We start from the raw sequence: 18,627 nt of genomic DNA, 5'->3' as shown, positions 1-18,627 counted from the left end.
TGTTGAACTTCGGTTGTAGAGAAAGCAACAACCCTAGCCCTTTGAAAAGTTTGGCTGGGGTGGGAGTGGGGGCGGAGCCGGGCAGGGGGGCGGATTCCACAGCAGCAACTCCCCGGACGCGCGCAGGCCTAGAGCCCCCCAGCTTCCGTGCCCCCTCGGCCCTGAAACTTGGAGCAGGGTAGGGGTCCAGCATGAAGCCCCCTGACCGCCCCGCCCCTGGCCGCACTGACCGGATACTGGGGGTCATGGGGGGCATGCTGCGCGCATGCGCCCTTCCCGGGCAGGAGGGGGTAAGAAAGGGGACCACGGTGGGGTCGGGAATCTTTAGGGGGCTCCAGGAGGTCTGCACCCCACAACTCAATTTACCCGCAAACAGGAATTCTGCAGGGCAGTCGCAGGAATCCATGAGATCCAAAAGAGGGCCAGGGCCCTGGTCTGGGTGAACCGCTCCCTCCAACCCAGCCTAACCGACCCTTTTACAACAATGTGGATTTGACAGGAGGACCAGGGAGAAGCGGGAGGTCAAGGCTGGGCGTGGAGGGCGGTTTCCTTACCCCTCGTCTTTCTCCACAGCCCCCGAAGAGAAGTCCCCTAGGGCCAGGAGGGACCGAGACAGAGTCTGACTGTACCGAGGGGGATCAGAAAGGGGAGCGCGAACGTGAGGTCCCCGCCTGGGCTCCGCTGCTCGGTAAGAAGCTGGGGGTGGGGTGGGGCACAGTTTGCCGTCCTGCGCAAAGTGGCGAATTCAAATAATGCTGCTCTTATTAGCATAAAGGTTTGCATCTAATCTGCATGGGACCCATTTAATTGCCAAGACCTCCACGCTTCTCGCCCTCTAGTCCGCTGTGCGTCCCCCACATCAGCCGGTCCCGAGCCCCCGCAGGCAGAGTGTCCCCGCGCCCCACCCCTGGCCCCTCGCCAGCCCTGCCTCCAGGACTTCGCCTTAATTGGTGATTAGCCTCAGCTGGAGTCCTGGGGCCTGGAGGAAAGAAGGGTCTGGCGAGAGGGCGGCACCTGGGCTGCGTTCCCCACAAAGCTCCCCATTCACGCATCCCCGAAAGGGAGGGGGCTTGTCTACCCCTGAGCGGCTAGGGACAGTCCCAGCCCCCAGGACATCTTCACACAGGCCCAGGCTCATCCATCCGCACCCTTCTCCACCTCAGAGGCGGAGGGGCGACCTGGGCAGACCCCGCCGCCCGGCTTACCCCCGACCCCTGCGCTCCGCAGTCGGGAGCCCGAGAGGCAGGAGGGAGGGGAACCCGGGGCGGGGAGCCGAGGCTGGAGAGGAGAGGCGGAGGCGGTGGGGACGTGGAGTGGGAACGTGGTGGTGCCTGGGGGAGGGGGATTGGGGCTGGAGCCGGGCACAGGCTGAAGGGGGGAAACCGGAGGGAGAGGGCGGAGCTGGGCCGCAGAGGCCCCTCCCCGCGGCGGCACAGCGGCGGGGCCTGTTATTCGGCTCGCCGTTCGGCCGGGACCCGCGCAGCGCCAGTGACTCGGGGAGTCGGTCCCCGCCTCCTCCCTGCCCAGGCCTAGAACCACCCCAAACCCGAGAGGCCGGAGACGGAGCTGGAGAGGCTGCCGCATCCCGGCCCAGATTCCCCCACCATCCCTCCCCGCCCCGCTGGACATCTGGACCCTGGGCCCCGCACCGACTGGGTTCCGGAAACCCTCCCCGCCCAGCTCGGGTGCCCGGCCTCGCGCCGCCGGCTCTGCAGAGCCCCCAGCCCTCCCCCAGACCAGACTTCCGCCTACCCCTGGACGCCCCCTCCCTCTTCCCTCCCTCCCCTCCTCCCCCAGCCTGGAGCGGGGTAGGAGGGAGGGGGGGTGTGCGCCCTGCGCCGTCCCCGCCCCGCCCCCCGTGATTCCCCCTGCATGGCCGGCCCGGGTGGGGGGTGCGGGGGGGCCCGGGCGTCATGCGGGGGGGGCACAAGGGGGGTCGCTGTGCCTGTCCCCACGTGATCCGAAAAGTGCTGGCAAAATGCGGCTGCTGCTTCGCCCGGGGGGGTCGTGGTGAGTGCGAGGTCGCAAGGGCCCGGCGTTGAGTGGGGGGCGGGCTGAGGGTTCAGGGCATCAGACTGACCTGGCCCTAGGGATTTAGAGGCTGGAGACTTGTACCTGTGTTCCAGGGAAGTGACTTAGTAGATCTCCAAGATCCCATCTGCCTCCAAATTTGTAATCAGTCAAGTTAAGGAAATTGGGGAAGGGGCAGGAAACTCTTCTCTCTGTCCTGTAGTCAACTGGGTATGAGAAAAACCCATCCACAATCCCCCTGGGCCTAGAACTGGATCTTCCTTAAACCCTTTCGCTGAGAATCTACTTCAGATCTGAAGAGGGACAGAGGGATGGAGGAATGAGGATGACAGTCTACCAGGGGCTTTATGACAAATCTCGGATCCTCTGTTCCTGAGCCCAGGGCAAAGATAACCCTGATGAGCTCTCCTCACTTGCCTCCCCCCACCCCGCAATTGGGTTTGTGTATGTGTTGGGGAGATGGGCTGCAGACGTCTTTTCTTTTTATAGTGATTACTGCAATTGGTGCAGGAGGGGTCTGGGGGTGGCAGATGGGCTTTTAGCTCTCCCCCCTCACCTTCTCAGGGAATGGTCTGTGCCCATTGGAAGGGGGCGGCTTGTAGGAGAGCAGATGGCCACCCCCAGCTTCCAGTGTCTCCCCAGATGGCTGCCCCTACATATCTATGGCATACTCAGGATATGGGGGAGCCTCCATATATAACTGGAGGTTCCAGGTCTTGGGAGCCCAGGTGTTTACTGTCCTTCCTCCCAAGGGTGCCCAGGGGAAATTTTCTATCCTGGCCAACTCAAATGAGGATGGCAAGAGAGTAGGCCCTGGGGGAGGGCTCAGCATCATGAAGAAGGGCCTCTGGGAGCTCCCTAGGGACCCTGAAACTAGAGCTGGAATAATATCTATGGCCCCTTTTCTCCCCCTGCTCCCCACTAGAATCCTATTCCATTGCTGGCAGTGAGGGGAGTATCTCAGCTTCAGCTGCTTCGGGTCTGGCTGCCCCCTCTGGCCCCAGCTCTGGCCTCAGCTCTGGCCCCTGTTCCCCGGGCCCCCCAGGGCCAGTCAGTGGCCTGAGAAGATGGTTGGATCATTCCAAACATTGTCTCAGTGTGGAAACTGAGGCAGACGGTGGCCAGGCTGGACCATATGAGGTGAGCAGGGAGCACCACAAAAACATGTAGGACATCCATGAAGGACACTGGGAGAGAGGGCAGGTTGGGGGCCATTGGCCACTGGGGTGACATAGCTACTGTCCATGACCTCTGACACATGACCTCTGGCTCCCAGAACTGGATGCTGGAACCAGCTCTAGCCACAGGAGAGGAGCTGCCAGAACTCACCCTGCTGACCACATTGTTGGAGGGCCCTGGAGATAAGACACAGGTATGAAGAAATGGGTCTGCATGGCTTCCCCAAAAGCATCTGTTTACTTACTCTAGGATGTTCTTTCCTTCCAGCCACCTGAGGAGGAGACTCTGTCCCAAGCCCCTGAGAGTGAGGAGGAACAGAAGAGGAAGGCTCTGGAAAGGAGTATGTAAGTGTTCCCACACACCCCCTCCCCTCTGCCCCCCCACCCATTGTGCAACTTCCAGAGAACTGTCCCTCACATTTTAGATTTAATACTTGGAATTTCCTCTGAGGTTGGCTGTGGTAATGAAGGGGCTTCTAGTCCAGGAGGGAGGAAGTGGCTAAACCAAGGATGTGCACTCCTGCTCTCTTCCCAGGTATGTCTTGAGTGAACTGGTAGAGACAGAGAAAATGTATGTGGACGACTTGGGGCAGATTGTGGAGGTAGTGCCCTTTTCTCTTCCCAGCCCCAGCCCAGCCCTTTCCCTCTGCTCAAGGCTAATTTTAGGAGATGCCTTAGTGCTCCTCTGTCCCACCTTCCGGTACCCCCTACATGCTGGACTTCTTGGGGGAGGGGGTTTTCCCCACCAAGGCTGGCCCCCCACACTCATGCTCCCGCCCCAACCTTCCTGCAGGGTTACATGGCCACCATGGCTGCTCAGGGGGTCCCGGAGAGTCTTCGAGGCCGTGACAGGATTGTGTTTGGGAACATCCAGCAAATCTATGAGTGGCATCGCGAGTGAGTGGTGGATCCCCGAGAGAGTGAGGGGGAAGGGCGTATGTCTCGTTTTCTCTGTAACCTAGCCAGGGGCCCATTGTTGCCTGAGGAACGTTTGGAGCAGCTTGATCACAACCAGGGTAGACAGCTCTCAGTTGTGTGGGGTGGGGGTATTTGACCTGCCTTTTCCCTGCCAACCCCTCCAGCTATTTCCTGCAGGAGCTACGGCGGTGTTTGAAGGATCCTGATTGGCTGGCTCAGCTATTCATCAAACACGTGAGGCTTAAGAGGGTGGCCCTGGAGGGGCGGGACTTGGGAGTGGGTCCGGGCTCCCGAGAGAGGTGTTCTCTCTCCTCACCAGTCCTGCGCTCCTTAACCTTTACCCCTGTTAGGAGCGCCGGCTGCATATGTACGTGGTGTACTGTCAGAACAAGCCCAAGTCAGAGCACGTGGTGTCAGAATTTGGGGACAGCTACTTTGAGGTCAGTGGCTGAGGTACCTTGGGGGAAGGGGGACAGAATCATCAGGCTCTCCAGGCTGCATGACCACATTCCTGTCCTCAGGAGCTCCGGCAGCAGCTAGGGCACCGCCTACAGCTCAACGACCTCCTCATCAAACCAGTGCAGAGGATCATGAAATACCAGCTGCTGCTCAAGGTCAGGACCATCTGTTCCCTGGGGATTCCGCTGGCTGGGACAGCCCTTTTCTCATTCATCTCCCCAGGGTTCCTGAGGCTCCCCCCAGACTTCCGGGGCATCCTCACCTGTGTCCTCAGGGGGAGGATGTGAGAGTTTCTGAGGGTGTCCTCAAGACCTCCCTGAGCATTTCTTTTCTACATCTTAGGATTTTCTCAAATATTATAGTAGAGCTGGGATGGATACTGAAGAGCTGGAGGTGAGGACTTCCAAATCTGCTAGGACACATACCACATACCTCTTATTTTTCTGGTCTCCTGGTTTCCCCCCTCCCCCACCCCCTGCTCCTTGGGTGGTGTTGAGCTGTCTGGTTTTTACGGGGAGGCTGGTTGAAAGTTGAAACATGGTCAGAAGAGGCTCTTTCTCAACACTGACAATGCTCCTCTCTTCACCTGCGACCCAGCACGCTGTGGAGGTCATGTGCTTTGTACCCAAGCGCTGCAATGACATGATGACCCTGGGGAGACTTCGGGGGTTTGAGGTATGGGGCTAGAACAGGAAATTGGAGGCCCAATGCTCTTTGGCCCCAGTCTGAGCACTCGGGAGGTCCTCGTGGGGAACTGTCCCTCCCCTGGGACTGACCCCATGGTTGGTTGGGAGCATCAGGGGAAGGAGGGAGGAGCAGAGAATGTCCCTTTTCTCTCCTTGCTTTTTTTTCTCAAAATCACTACCCTTTGGTTCTAGGGCAAACTCACTGCTCAGGGGAAGCTCTTGGGCCAGGACACATTCTGGGTCACAGAGCCTGAAGCTGGGGGGCTGCTGGCCTCCCGGGGTCGAGAGAGACGTGTCTTCCTCTTCGAGCAAATTGTCATCTTCAGTGAGGCCCTGGGAGGAGGAGTCCGAGGAGGCTCCCAGGCTGGATATGTGTACAAGAGCAGCATCAAGGTGGGGAGGAGGGTGCAGGGAGGGGTCTGGCTGGGATGGGGTGAGGCCTCTGAGGGAATGTCTGGCTCTTGGATTTGTTGGAGGGGACAGGAACCAGAGAGGGCCTAAAGAATCTGGGGGCTCTCTCCTATTTGCCAATCCAGGTGAGCTGCCTGGGACTGGAGGGGAACCTCCAAGGTGACCCTTGCCGCTTTGCACTGACCTCCAGAGGGCCAGAGGGTGGGATCCAGCGCTATGTCCTGCAGACTGCAGATCCTGCAGTGAGTCAGGCCTGGATCAAGCAAGTGGCTCAGATCCTGGAAAGCCAGCGAGACTTTCTCAATGGTGAAGCTCTCACCCTTCCCTCCCCGACATGCTCTTTCAGCCCTTTGACCTGCTGAATCCCTCACTGCCCAATCTCCAACCCCTGCCCTCTTGACCCCAGCTTCTCCCCATCTCCCCCGCGATTTACAATGGCTGACAGTTCGTGGGAGGAGGGCAAAGTGGGAGGATGATCTGGGCAGAGCCCTTAGGGAAAGAACCTGTTGTAACCCTCCTTCCGTTCCTCTCTTTGCCCCAGCATTGCAGTCACCCATTGAGTATCAGAGACGAGAGAGCCAGACCAATAGCCTGGGGCGGCCAGGAGGGCTTGGGGTGGGGAGTCCTGGGAGAATTCGGCCTGGAGACCGGGCCCAGGTCAGCACACATGCACCCATCAATGGCTCTCTCCCCTCCCTGCTGCTGTTGCCCAAAGGGGAGGTGGCCAGAGCCCCCCTGCCCCTGGACACACAGGTATGAGGAAAGGAGTTCCCCTGTTATGGGAGCAGAATGGGGAGGGCCTCTCTTATTCTGGGATCCCTAAATCCTCCTCCCCTGTATCATTCCCTTTTTCTACCACCCACCTTTTGTCTGCCCCTTCCTACTTCCTACTCTTACCTTCTACCTTCCAGTTTAACCCTGGGAGAAGCTGACCATCTTAGATGATCTAAGATGTCTAGCAAGAGGAGGTGGCTTAGCTAGGGGCATACACTGAAAACAAAGGGGTGAGGGTGGATTCCGGGACTTTTTTTTCTCCTCTAACTTGAGCTTTTCTTCAGGCCCTCAGTGACATCCCCCGAGCTCCTCGTGACTCTCCCCCAGCTCCACCAATTCCAGACACCCCTCCCTGCCAAGCCAGACTTGCCAAGCTGGATGAAGATGAGCTCTAAGTGGTGAAGGCCTGGGGTGGTGCTGACCTAGCCACCCCATTTCCCGAGGAACTTCAGGGCAATCCTTCCGACACCACCTCGGAATTCCTTCTTCATGTGTCTGGCGGGGGGGGGGGGGCGGTGGCAAGGCTGGGAGTGGTGTTGACTTGGAGGAGGATTCCTAGACTCAGAAGGACTTCTTTCTGCTTAAGGAACACAGGTTCCTTCAGCTCCCACCCCTACGCATGCATCACAGGTCCCCCCAAAAGGAGGATATGTAGGTGGGTGGGAGGGCTGGGGCAGGGGCCAGATAAAAATGATTGGTTTTGATTTTGATGTTTTTTTTCAGTTTTCTGAGATTAAAGGTTTTGTGATATCACTAAGGCTGCTGTATTGGCAGAGGGAAGGGGAAGTGGGGTAAGGCGATGGGGAGAAATCCACTGGCCTGCAGATGGTCTGGTGACAAGAGGACACAGGGTGTCGCTGTCTGTGTCCCTCACCTGCAGTTGCGGCATCTCGCAGTCCAGACCTGGAACTTGGAAAACCCTAGATCCGTGATATATCCTCCCCTTTCCCAGCCTGCCTTCTCTCCCATCTGGCCTCCATTTTAGACCCCACTGGAAAGCCCAGTGTAGTGTGACTTCCCACCATCCCCCCAGCACCCAGATTCTAAAGCACTAAACGCCCAAGTACCTTTCCTTCTGAGGCCTCCATGCTCAGCTGAGGGAGAATGGGGAGGTGGAGAGGATGCTGGGGCCTGTGGCCCTTTTTGGCTCTGGGTTCTGCTTCTTTTTGCCGTCTGCGAGGTCACAAGGCATATCTGTAGTGAGCAGGAAGGGATTCTTCTTCAAGCCACAGACCCAAGAGTGGACAGCCCAAAAGGGTCTTCACTCCTCCCAACTTCTGGGATAGCCCCTGGGACGGAGAAAACCAAACATGCAGAGATCCATATCCAGATGCCCTGTCCTGGGTCCTTGGGCATCGGTGTGTCCACTGTGTCCATTCGTCCCCTGGGCTTGGTCACGTGTACCTGGGCTTCCTCAGCAGACAATAGGCTGCTGGGGTGGGATGGTTAGGAGGAGCTGGAGCCTCCCTGTGGGCCTGAGGTCCCTCTGGCCGACAATGGGGGGAGGGACCTCTAAGGGGGGGACAGGACGTACAGCCCAGATAAGACTTCTGGGGAACAATAGGAGGAATTGAAGAGGGGAGACCCACCCTCACTGTACCCCACCCCCAGGGCTTTGGGGTCAGGGACTGGGGACCAGAGGGTGATGGGGAGGGATGCCAAGTATTCTTGTAAATGGAGGAGGGGAAGGGGAAAATAGCAGGATTCTGGATCCCAGAACCTTTGTATCTCTTGAGGGACCACAGAGGTACATGAGCTGGGTGCATGTCCCTTTTGAACTTAATTTAACTACAAATGTGTTTTGGAGTGCCAACTTTGTAAATAGCACTTGAATGTAATAAATGGCACTTCAAGTTTTTTTGGCTTCTAAGAAGTAAAAATCAAAATTTGCGATCAGTTCAGTATTTCCTCTGAAGCCCTGAACTGGGAATTGAGGCCCAGCTCCCCCAGTAGAGGTGTGGGTGGTGGTTCTCTGTCATCCCTGTCCCATACTGAAGCTGAGCCCCATCTTGGCAGGCTGTGAGACTGCTCTGCCAACAGAGCCTCTTGCATCTCTTAGGACAAGCTGTATACCCCATGAGGATTTGGGTCTGGGGGAGAGGCGTGTGTGTTGGGGGGCACGCCGAATCTTCTTGGGGAGAATGCAGAGGCTCTGGGAATGATGGGTCACTCTGGAGGAGCCGGCTATCTCCTCCCAAAGGGCCAATGGGGAAAGAGCCCGCAGCCAGGAGGCCAGAGTCAAAAGGCTGAGGAGTGGTAAAAAGTGGGTGTTGGGTGTTGAGAGTGCGCTCTGTCTCTTGTCCCTACACCTTTCCACACACCCTCCCCCTTCCCCCACCCTCGCCCCACCCCAGCAGGCTCCAGAGCGAGCGATCCCGCCAAGGATGTCTCAGGAAACGCCAAACTAGAGACGCCCTCTCCCCAAGCCTTTGCCGTCCCCGGGCCCTTGAAGGTCCCCCATGAGAGGGCGCCCTCCGGGGCCGGATTGGGCCCTGCTTCACGGAGGCGGGACTCAGGGCTAGCGGGTGGAGGGGTATTTAAGACTAGGCGGGGTTGGAGGTGGCCAAGGGCAAAATGAGTGGGCTACCAGGCGCCAGGACCTGCCCAGGCCTGGGAGAGGCCTCCGACCTTAAGTTCCCTCTGGGCGCCAAGTTCAGGGAACCGCTCACCGAGGCTCGGTTCCAGCAGCTCTTCGGAGACGCAGAGCAGGAGCCGGAGCTCCTCGCCGAGCCCCGCTTGTCGCGCCTGTGCAGACGGTGGAGGCGGCGGGCCCGCGCTGGCTCCGGACCGGGGGCGTGGCGCCTGCTGCTGGCGCGGCTGCCCCCGCTGCGTTGGCTGCCCCACTACCGCTGGCGGGCCTGGCTGCTTGGGGATGCCGTGGCCGGAGTGACCGTGGGCATCGTGCACGTGCCCCAGGGTGAGCGGCCCCAACACTTGCCTGTCTGGGGCCGAAGCTCTGGAGGGCGTCTGGAAGGCGCAAGGGCTGGGAACCCGGGAGCGAGAGGATGGGTGGTGTGGCTGAGGGTTCGGAGACAGGATCTGAGACCAAGTTCTGGGTAAGGACTACCGAGCCGCATCAGCCGCATACCCTACCCCCAGCTGCCCTCATTTGCGCAATCCTTTGAGAAGTCGTGGACACGTTCCGGGTCATGGAACTGGAGAGAGGCACAACACCTGCTTCCCCCCGCCCCCCACTCCCACCCCCCTGACTGGGCCGACACGGATCTGTGACCTTGTCCGCCCCACGACCTCCCACCGAGGCCTGTTAACCTCTCGGTTCCCTCATGTGGCATGATTTAGCGTCTCCATGCCAACCTCTAAGAGTGTGGGTAGAGAGGGGGGCGTTCTGGAGGCTGGTCACCTGCCCCCAGCCACCCCCTCCCCTACACACAACACACATCCCGAAGATCTTTCCTTCCACTTCTCCCCCAGGCATGGCTTTTGCCCTCCTGACCTCTGTGCCTCCAGTGTTCGGACTCTACACTTCCTTCTTCCCCGTCCTCATTTACACCTTGTTGGGTACTGGGAGACACGTGTCCACCGGTGAGTGACCCGGTGACTCCTCTCCTTCTCTGTGGTGTGAAAATGGACAGGGGTTTGAGGCTTCGGTTCTTGTGAGCTCCTTAGCTCTTATTCCCCTCTTCCCCTCCCCTGCTTCCCTTCCGCCTCTGCTGTTACCCTGCCAGGAACCTCGGACCTAGGCCAGGCTCTGGTTGGGTGGGGGGCGGGGGGTGCTGAGTGGGAGCAAAGAGAAGGGAGTGTCCTCGGACTTTACTTCCCCCATGAAATTTGGTTTACATGAACATCTCCGGGACTTGGAAGAGGGGGAAAGAGCTGCGCGGTCCCCCAGAGGAGCGCGCGGTCCCCTAAAGGAGCGGGCGGTCCACCAGAGGAGCGCGCGGTCCGCGGGGCGCCTGCAGGAGGAGGCCGCGAGGCCGCTAGGGGGCAGTATTTGCCGGCGGCCCCGCCCTCCTCTCCTCCCTCGCCGCGGGTTCCCGGCTGCTGCACTGGCTCTCCGCCCCACTGCCTTCACCTGAGCAGCAGCCGTCTGGGGGAGCGGGGTCTGACGACTGCAGCCCGGCAGAGGGCGCCGAGCCTGGTTGGTCGCCGGGCCCCAGGCGCCACAGCTGGTGATCTCCGCGTTTGTACCCCGGCCCTAGGAACTTTCGCGGTACTCAGCCTCATGACGGGCTCGGCCGTGGAGCGGCTGGTGCCTGAACCCCTCGGGGGTAACCTGAGTGGAATCGAGAGGGAACAGTTGGACGCTCAGCGGGTTGGGGCGGCTGCAGCCTTGGCCTTCGGGAGCGGGGCGCTGATGGTGAGAGAGGATCCTGGGGGATCCACGTGGGGGCCCCTGGGGAATTGGACCAGGAGCAAGGGAGGGACAAGTGTCCCGCGTGGGTGTAGGCGGAAGGGTTGCACTCCGGCGGGTCCGCTCCCGCAGTGACTGCGCATCTCCTCCCCTGCAGCTGGGCATGTTCGCGCTGCAGCTCGGCGTCCTGTCCACCTTTCTGTCGGAGCCTGTGGTCAAAGCGCTGACCAGCGGGGCCGCGCTGCACGTGCTCGTGTCCCAACTGCCAAGCCTTTTAGGGTTGCCCCTCCCGCGCCAGATTGGCTGCTTCGCTCTCTTCAAGGTGGGGGTGGAGAAGAGCGGAGAAGCGGCTTCTAGCGGTCCTGGGAAGAGGGAAACCCGGAAAGGAGGGAAGGAAGGACGGCGAGTGGAGGGCTAGAGGGTGACGGGGGCGGTGGGAAGGTTAGAGCCACGTGGCTGAATGAGGGTCGCTGCTGCGGAGGTGGAAGCCCTGATGGGAGCCGGGAGGCCTTGCCTCGGCCGGGTGGGTCCGCGCCGGGGGCAGTCGACCCTGGCACCGGGCCGTCGCTCACCGCGCCTGCCCGCAGACGTTGGCCGCCGTGCTGACCGCGCTGCCCCGGAGCAGTCTGGCCGAACTGACCATCTCGGCACTCAGCCTGGCGCTGCTCGTGCCTGTCAAAGAACTGAACGTGAGATTCCGAGACAAGCTACCCACCCCGATCCCAGGGGAAATCATCATGGTGAGGATGGCTCCGGGGTCCGGGGGGCCCCCTGCACCGCACAGACCCTGCCCATCCCGTAGGAGCTGGCCGCTGCCGCCCCCTCGTGGAATGCAGCGAGCTTACAGATGAGAAGTCCTGCGCATCCGTGCCCCTTTCCAGGCCTCCTCCCAGAACATTTTGACCCTCCGGAATTCCCCACCCACACGGTCCCATTTCTCGCACGGAGCCTCTTCGGGACCTCTTAGAACGCCTTCTTCCTGCTTACAGCGCTCCCTTGCGGTGTCGCCCGCCACAGCACATTCCACTCACATCTCTCCCCTCACCCGGCCCTTCACTGTTCACGGTGTCTCTCCCTTCCCACGCCCACTACATTTCTCTCTCTCCCCAACTAAATAAGTGTTTCGCATCTCCAACCACACGTCATCTATGCCTAGATATAGCCCAGCTCTCCTACTTAGAATGGCTCAGTATACTTCCTGATATCTATGATCCCTCCTGGGAGCCCCTCTTCCTTCCTCCGGTCCATCTCTTTCCATAACCTTGGGTAGACCTCATTCCTCTTTCCCATCCCCACCGCCCTCCACTCTAAATGGGCTGTCAGGCACCCATCCCAAACACATTCCAGCGCCCCCAGGGGCTGGGCCTCTGCAAACCCCTAACAGCTGCCTTAGGATCCTCTCTCCTGTGAAGCTTTTTTCCAGCCTCAGCCAGGAAGCCCATCTCCTGCCACGCCCTGATTTGCTCTTTCCCAGGTGCTTCTGGCCTCTGTGCTCTGCTTCACCTCTTCCCTGGACACAAGATACAACGTCCAGATAGTGGGCCTGCTGCCTGGAGGGTAAGGGAATCAAGACACCAGACTGCTCCTCTCCCACTTCTCCCATCCAACACTTCCTCTTGACGCGCCCCGCCCTGTCTCCTCCGTCTTCCCCATACCCTTCTTAGACCCAACCCATCCTCACCCTGGATCCCTCTCTCTCCAGATTCCCCCAGCCCCACCTCCCCAACCTGGCTGCACTGCCCAGGCTCCTGGCCGACTCGCTGCCCATGGCACTGGTCACTTTTGCTGTGTCCGCCTCCCTGGCCTCCATCTATGCAGACAAGTATAGCTACACGATTGACTCCAACCAGGTGTGACTCTGCCGGAGGACCCCAGTACATTCGGGAGACACCCCCCTAATCTGACATCCCCCCTTCCCCCCATGCCCTTGTCTCTCTCCTCGTCATCTCTCACTGCGTCCCTCCAGGAGCTCTTGGCCCACGGGGTCTCCAACTTCCTCTCCTCTGTCTTCTCCTGCTTTCCCAACTCTGCCACACTGGCCACCACCAGCCTACTCGTGGATGCTGGTGGGAACACACAGGTAGGAGCAGGTCCTTGGGTGAGGAGAAAGGGGGGTGCATATCTAGGTTGGGGTGGTGGCGGAGAAACAGGTGGAGGATTGGTGGCTCCCCAGAGGGAAGCCGTGCAGAGGAGGATAGGCGTCTGTTGGGCAGAGTGAGGTGGTGGGAGTCTCTGATAGGAGAGACGGAAGGTAACAAAGCCCCTTTAAGACCTTAGCACTGACAAAGTTTACGGCGCCCCACGTGTAGCTCGAAATAAGAATAAAACTGAACTGTAAAATAAATTTGAGAGACAAACTTCTGATTCCCGCGCCCCCCCTCCCCCGCCAACGGGGACATTTTCTTTTGAAAAGAAATATCACACATGAAAGTCTCCCCCTAATATTTCTGGTTTCCTACTCTGCTGGTCCCCTAAGAATGTGGTGAGCCTGCTTTTAGGGTAATCCAACAGTGGCTTTTAAGATGGACACGGGCCACAAAAATAAGGAAGTGAACTACATCTAGATAGGAGACTGGAGAAGGAGAGGCATTTCATTGGGAGAGGGCAAAGGTAGGTGTGAGGGGCAGAATAGCAAGGAGGGAGTGGGAGACTGAGGCATATCTTCATGGAAGGGGATTTGGGAGGAGGGAGACTTCCAAGGAAGGTGAGGCAGAGTGGGCAGGGCGGCCAGCTGTCCCACAGGGGCGGATGAGGTCCCCTTGCTTCTCGGCTTCCATCCCCCCTTCTTTCTAGCTGGCAGGCCTCTTCTCCTGCATAGTCGTTCTCTCAGTGCTGCTATGGCTGGGGCCCTTCTTCTATTATCTGCCCAAGGTAAGGAACAGAGGAGGTATGGGGGTGGCTGGGAGGGGTGGCTATATTCCAGGACATTGGGGCGGTCAGCTTGCCTCCTCTCCCCCAAGGCTGTCCTGGCCTGCATCAACATCTCCAGCATGCGCCAGATGTTCTTCCAGATGCAGGAACTTCCACAGCTATGGCGCATCAGCCGCATGGACTTCGTGAGAAGTGGCAGGATTACCCCAGATTGCCCCCTCCCGTTTCCCAGCATCCCCAGCCTCTGCCCTGGATTGGAGCTAATTGTCCTGGTCCTAAGTTCTGTAGTCCCCCCACTCTGCCCCCCTCAACATGCATACCTTCTAGTCCCATTACTCAGACACAAGGTAGAGGGTGGGGTTTGAACCCCTTCAGGCCTGAATACGTGTACCTCCCCAGCTGGTGCAAGGTCTGGGGTCATTGCCTTTGGTGTATATCCCCTGTCGGGTCAGTCCTGTCCCTTCCTCCTGTCATTCTTTCTACCTCCTCCTGGGCCATCCCTCCCTATCATTTGCCTTGGCCGGCACCACCCCTGGACCTCTTTCCCTGGCAGTGACGGCCTGGCATTTCACTTCCGTCGCTGTCCTGCAGGCCGTATGGATAGTCACATGGGTGGCCGTAGTGATCCTGAGTGTGGACCTGGGCCTGGCCATTGGTGTGGTCTTCTCCATGATGACTGTGGTCTGCCGCACCCAGAGGTGGGAAGAGAGATGAGAGGAGTTGGGAAGAGCGGTGGGGAGAGAACAGGTGCCTGGGGTGACTCTCCAGCCAGGCCAGGCTGGGAATCTGACCCCAGCTTCCTGCCTAGGGTGCAGTGCCTGGCACTTGGACTTGCCGAGGGGACGGAGCTCTACAGGCCACTCAGAGAAAGCCACAAGGTGGGTGGGCTACAGATGAAGTGGGAAGGGAAGACTAGACCTGGGTGTTTTTCTGACCCTCTGCCCTCTTAGCTCCTCAAGGTCCCGGGGCTCTGCATCCTGAGCTATCCGTCACCGCTCTACTTTGGGACCCGTGGGCAGTTTCGCCGCAGCCTGGAGTGGCACCTGGGGCTTGGAGAAGGACGCAAGGTGAGAGACCTGGTCAGAGGGGAGTGTGGCTTCTCTGGGCGAGAGAGGCCGGTGCGTCTTCTGAAGGGGCGCACGTTCATGCCTGCGTCTTGGAGACGGTAACTGCCCTTCTCTACTCACAGGGGGCTCCAAAGACAGATAGCCCACCTGATGCAGGTGAGACGGGGTGACAAGGAGGGAGACTTGGGCGTGACCTGCGGGGGCGTCCGGCTACCCCTGCCTTCTCGCATCCTAGTTGCTGAGCCTGTCAGAGTGGTGGTCCTAGACTGCAGTGGTATCGCCTTTGCAGATGCTGCTGGAGCCAGAGAAGTGCTACAGGTGAGGGATAGGGTAGGTTGAAGAGAAAGGCCCCTTAGTATCCCATGCATACCCTCTGACGTCGGATTTGACCCCCTGCCCCATCTCCACAGCTGGCCAGCCGATGCCGAGATGCTGGGATCCACCTTCTCCTGGCTCAGTGTAATGGTGAGAGGTGTGGAGGCTGGAGGAACCTGGAGCCTGGGGAATGACCAGACACTTGGGGGAGGGAAAAGGACATGGTGTGGATTTAAGAGCTAAGAACCTGATCCCCCTCTCTACACAGCCTCGGTGCTGGGGACATTGACCCAGGCAGGACTCCTGGACAGAGTGACCCCAGAACAGCTGTTTGTCAGTGTCCAGGATGCAGCTGCTCATGCCCTGGAGAGACTGGTGAGGGGGCAGTAGCAACAGAAGTGAAATCCAGGAGGTGCTGGGTTATAGCAGGTCACATGTCAGTCAGTGGCTGAGGATCTAGGCCAAGGGTTTTGGGCAGGGGACTGAGAAGGAACCTAGAGGAGGGAGGGGGGATGAAATGATGAGTCAGTTTAAGGCGAAGCCAGGGAGACTGTGCCCAGCTCTGCATGAGGAACTGAGGAGCTAAGATTTCAAAGTGGGGTGGTGTGCCCCTCAGAGGAGGACTGCCAAATGCTGAGTGAGGGAGGACGGTACCTAAGCTGTCCCTGACATGTTCCCCTCTCTTTTCCAGGAGCCTACTGGTCCAAAGACTTGCACAGTGTGGGTCTGACCCAGTCATCTGGAGTGTGGAGGGCCCCAGCAATATGTGTGTGTTGGAGTCCCCTTACTTCATGTAACTAATAAAATAAAGCTGAGAGCCTCTGGGGTTCATGAAGTGAGCCTGGGTGTCCGCACACTGACCGCTGGTGCCCCTTTCTCCATGCCCACAGCATTGCAGACACAACTAAAAATGGCTTTCACTTGTGTGTTCACCAGCCCTCACCCAGCTCCAGAGTCACCAGTTCTCTCCATGGGGTGGGGGAGGGGGTTGGGGCTGGAGCCTGTGCAGAGTCCTGGGTCCAGAGATGAGGGAGAGGGGCACAGCTCTGGGAACACACGTGGGGGGGGGCTTCCCCACCCCCTCAGTCCCAAGGAGATAAGAGGAGAGTATTTCCACTTTAAGTTCTTAGAGTCCCCATGGGCTCTTTGGCACTTGGAAAGTGACCCCCCCCACTTCCTGCCCCATGAGAAGGAGGTGGGGGGGAAGACTTGGCACTGGCTGTGGGACGAGTTATGGCTCCATCACGTCCCTAACCCTGGGCACTCACAGAAAGGAGGAGTGTCACCAGGACAAGCCCCTATTTGGGATCAGATTCTGAAGGGGATCAGGGACAGTCAGTGGAGCGGTCACCGGGTGGTGGGATTTGCTAGGAATTCCTGGGATTTTCTAGAAATTCCTGGCAGGGACAAGGAGGCAGGCCCAGCCTGACAGTTTGAAGGCCCTTAGAGGCCATCATTCTGAGGTCATGCACTGCAGCCGGTGTTTGAAGAAGAGTAGGCGATGTTTGGCCACCTGACTTTCATCCAGTGATCCTGGGTAACGGTACCGGGCATAAGTCTCTGCCCCCACATCCCTTGATGTCCAAGGCAGCTTCAGCTTAGATGCATGATCCACAACGACGTCTGAGCAGGAGCCCACTCGAAGGGAACCAAGCCCATCCAGGAAGAATTCTGGGGGAGGAGGGGGGAGGAGGGTAAGGGAGTACACAATGAAAGGTCTGAAGCTTACAGAAGGCCAACCCTTAAGGGAGAACTGAGATTTGGGGTGTGTGGAGGGTGTACAGGCAAGGACCCGGTTTCTGAAGGCCTTGGGCTAGTAATTAATTCTTGGGGCTCTTCTGTAAGATAGAGTCAACATACTTACCTTGTGCTTTGATGTTACCCTCCTCCCCACCTCCCCAAAACACACCTAAAGGTTCAATAGATACTGAATGGGCTGCTCCAGGAGTGTGGTCTGAACCAGGGGAAGCGGCTAGGAGTGGAGTGAAGGGGGCGGGGACAGTGGTGGGGAAGTTAAAGGTGGACCCAGTGGCTGTGCTGGGCGTGGAGGTTTAAATGGTGTGCGGGCCGGGAGGGTGGGAGCTCTGTCCCTTGCCAGGGCGCAGATCTTGGTAAATCTTCGCAGAACTGCCCCCAAGGGCCCCGGGTGCCAGCCGTGGGCTCCACGGGAGGAGGTGGGGGGTGGGCGTAGGAGTAGCGGTACCTTTGGAGCCTCGCCCAGCGCCCCCCACCCCGCCCCGACCCCGGGGTTCCTGCTGGGCCGGGCCTGACCGGGAGGGGGCGCCACTCACCCAGATGCGCCACGCGGCTGAGGCGCGGGTCGAAACCGACCTCGCGCACCTTGTCGGTGCGCGCCAGGAAGAAGTTGACCACGCCGTCCGTGACCACGCAGCCTGGAAAGCCGACGAGCTCGTGGTGGAAGCCGCGCCTTTGCCGGAGGCAGTTCCCGCGGCCCGGCGCGCCAGGCTCCACGCTCAGCATTTGCCGGTAGGTGGTGGCGAAGCCGGAGATCTCGCGCACCGCGCCGCCGACCTGCGAGGAGTGGGAGGACGGCTCCAGGCGGGACGGGGACTGTCGGGGGGTGGGCGCTAGATCTGTGCCCGCTCCCCAGGGCGGTTCCCCTGCCCCGTCCTCCTCCGCTCCACCCCTGCAGGACCCGGACTGTCCCCCAGGCTCCGCCGCATCGTCCTCTGTCCGTCCCAGGGCCGTCCGCTCCCGCCCGGGTCTCCCCCGCCGCTGCCTCAGCCTGCTGGAGGCCCTCCTTCTCCCACCCCACGTCCTGCAGGCCCTCCCCTACCAGGTCCAGCGGCGTCCGCTCCAGCACGTCCACCAGCCTCTCCAGCCGCGTCCGCGCCGTGAAGACGAAGTCGTCGTCCACCCACAGGACGTACTTGGTGGCTACTTGGGATACGGCCAAGTTCCGGCCTGCGAACCAGCCCTGGGGGTAGGGTATACATGGTTAGTGAGTCTGTAGAGATAGGACACAACCCCTCTGCCACCTTTCATCCTCTCTCCTGACGCCTCTAAACGGTCCAGTGCCCACGAATGCCTCAGAGCTAGGTTAAAAAGTGCAGTTTCCCACTGCCAGGGGTTCTGAGTCAGTGTTCTGGGAGAAGGTGTTGGAACGCGTTTAACTCAAGCGTGCACCCATTCATTCATTCATTCATTCACCTATTTATTGAGTGCTCCCTAGGTGCTCAGCACATTCTAAGAATGCAGTACGAATAAGACAGGCACGATTCCTGTCCCACGGAGTTTAACGTTCCAGGAACTGCCATGCCTAACAGGCACCCCGGTAATTCTGAAATTACAGGTAGGTGGTCCTGGGACTTCAGACTGAGGGCGCGCCCTGTGGCGCGCGGTTCAGCCTCGCTGGCTGCGCACCTTGCCAAAAGGCATGAGATAGTGCTCGATGTGGGGGCCGCTAATGCTCTCTGGCTTGTCGCTGTCGTCGGCGATGACCACGGTGACCGTTGGGTAGAAGCGGCGGATGCTGGCGATGAGTGCCCGTAGCCGATTGTAACGCAGGAAGGTCTTAGTAGCGATGGTGACCAGGGCGCTGATGTTGTACTGGGCTGGGAGTGAGGGGGAGGGTTAGGTGAAGA

At 59.4% G+C, this 18,627-nt stretch overlaps 3 protein-coding genes across 13 annotated transcripts in view; 2 read left to right on the top strand and 1 right to left on the bottom strand.

Annotated features, from left to right (window-relative positions):
* Nucleotides 1-117: 117 nt before the first annotated feature.
* On the top strand, nt 118-7,138 carry ARHGEF25 (Rho guanine nucleotide exchange factor 25). Of its 5 annotated transcripts, none has more exons than XM_073900773.1 (16): nt 118-290; nt 574-688; nt 2,957-3,171; nt 3,308-3,403; nt 3,478-3,554; nt 3,745-3,811; nt 4,003-4,106; nt 4,292-4,361; nt 4,478-4,567; nt 4,649-4,741; nt 4,929-4,979; nt 5,184-5,261; nt 5,465-5,665; nt 5,809-5,989; nt 6,225-6,340; nt 6,742-7,137. In XM_073900773.1, the coding sequence occupies exons 1-16, from the start codon at nt 192-194 to the stop codon at nt 6,850-6,852; spliced, it is 1,764 nt and encodes a 587-aa protein (XP_073756874.1). In that variant the 5' UTR covers nt 118-191; the 3' UTR covers nt 6,853-7,137. The 5 variants fall into 5 exon arrangements, with proteins under 5 accessions (XP_073756874.1, XP_073756875.1, XP_073756873.1 ...); XM_025883142.2 differs by having other exon boundaries at nt 119-290; nt 6,225-6,436; nt 6,742-7,136; XM_073900774.1 differs by lacking the exon at nt 6,225-6,340 and having other exon boundaries at nt 6,742-7,138.
* A 1,893-nt stretch (nt 7,139-9,031) lies between these two features.
* On the top strand, nt 9,032-15,839 carry SLC26A10P (Solute carrier family 26 member 10). Of its 2 annotated transcripts, none has more exons than XM_025883139.2 (18): nt 9,032-9,374; nt 9,890-10,000; nt 10,618-10,775; nt 10,927-11,091; nt 11,357-11,509; nt 12,244-12,326; nt 12,472-12,619; nt 12,736-12,849; nt 13,563-13,640; nt 13,730-13,825; nt 14,232-14,338; nt 14,449-14,518; nt 14,591-14,707; nt 14,830-14,863; nt 14,943-15,025; nt 15,118-15,172; nt 15,291-15,397; nt 15,714-15,839. In XM_025883139.2, exons 1-18 carry the CDS (start codon nt 9,032-9,034, stop codon nt 15,750-15,752), a joined length of 2,061 nt encoding a protein of 686 aa, XP_025738924.2. In that variant the 3' UTR covers nt 15,753-15,839. The 2 variants fall into 2 exon arrangements, with proteins under 2 accessions (XP_025738924.2, XP_073756861.1); XM_073900760.1 differs by having other exon boundaries at nt 15,118-15,179.
* A 96-nt stretch (nt 15,840-15,935) lies between these two features.
* B4GALNT1 (beta-1,4-N-acetyl-galactosaminyltransferase 1) overlaps nt 15,936-18,627 on the bottom strand; it is a 42,526-nt gene continuing 39,834 nt past the window's right edge. For 5 of the 6 annotated variants that reach the window (XM_025883477.2, XM_073900766.1, XM_025883478.2 and 2 more), the window contains 4 exons: nt 18,407-18,597; nt 17,820-17,960; nt 17,314-17,554; nt 15,939-16,693 (listed from right to left, as the gene is read on the bottom strand). In XM_025883477.2, coding sequence (XP_025739262.1) covers nt 16,476-16,693; nt 17,314-17,554; nt 17,820-17,960; nt 18,407-18,597 — 791 coding nt within the window. In that variant the 3' untranslated portion in view covers nt 15,939-16,475. Of the gene's footprint in view, nt 16,694-17,313; nt 17,555-17,819; nt 17,961-18,406; nt 18,598-18,627 lie in introns of all 6 variants that reach the window. The other variant, XM_073900770.1, reaches the window with a different exon arrangement.

This window comes from Callorhinus ursinus, unplaced genomic scaffold, assembly GCF_003265705.2.
Source record: "Callorhinus ursinus isolate GAN/ISIS: 27379988/994484 unplaced genomic scaffold, GSC_fseal_2.0 scaffold14, whole genome shotgun sequence".
NCBI lineage: Eukaryota > Metazoa > Chordata > Mammalia > Carnivora > Otariidae > Callorhinus > Callorhinus ursinus.
Note: the sequence above shows the minus strand (reverse complement) of the source record. Positions and strands in the feature narration are given on the sequence as shown.

What these genes read in the sequence shown, in the direction of transcription:
- ARHGEF25 (XM_025883142.2), top strand. Translation starts at nt 192, where the DNA reads ATGAAGCCCCCTGACCGCCCCGCCCCTGGCCGCACTGACCGGATACTG. An exon ending in TTGGGGACAGCTACTTTGAG is followed by an intron (nt 4,568 to 4,648) that starts GTCAGTGGCTGA and finishes TCCTGTCCTCAG; the next exon opens with GAGCTCCGGCAGCAGCTAGG. An exon ending in CCCTGCCCCTGGACACACAG is followed by an intron (nt 6,437 to 6,741) that starts GTATGAGGAAAG and finishes GCTTTTCTTCAG; the next exon opens with GCCCTCAGTGACATCCCCCG.
- SLC26A10P (XM_073900760.1), top strand. Translation starts at nt 9,032, where the DNA reads ATGAGTGGGCTACCAGGCGCCAGGACCTGCCCAGGCCTGGGAGAGGCC. An exon ending in GTGGGCCTGCTGCCTGGAGG is followed by an intron (nt 12,327 to 12,471) that starts GTAAGGGAATCA and finishes CTCTCTCTCCAG; the next exon opens with ATTCCCCCAGCCCCACCTCC. An exon ending in CACTCAGAGAAAGCCACAAG is followed by an intron (nt 14,519 to 14,590) that starts GTGGGTGGGCTA and finishes CTGCCCTCTTAG; the next exon opens with CTCCTCAAGGTCCCGGGGCT.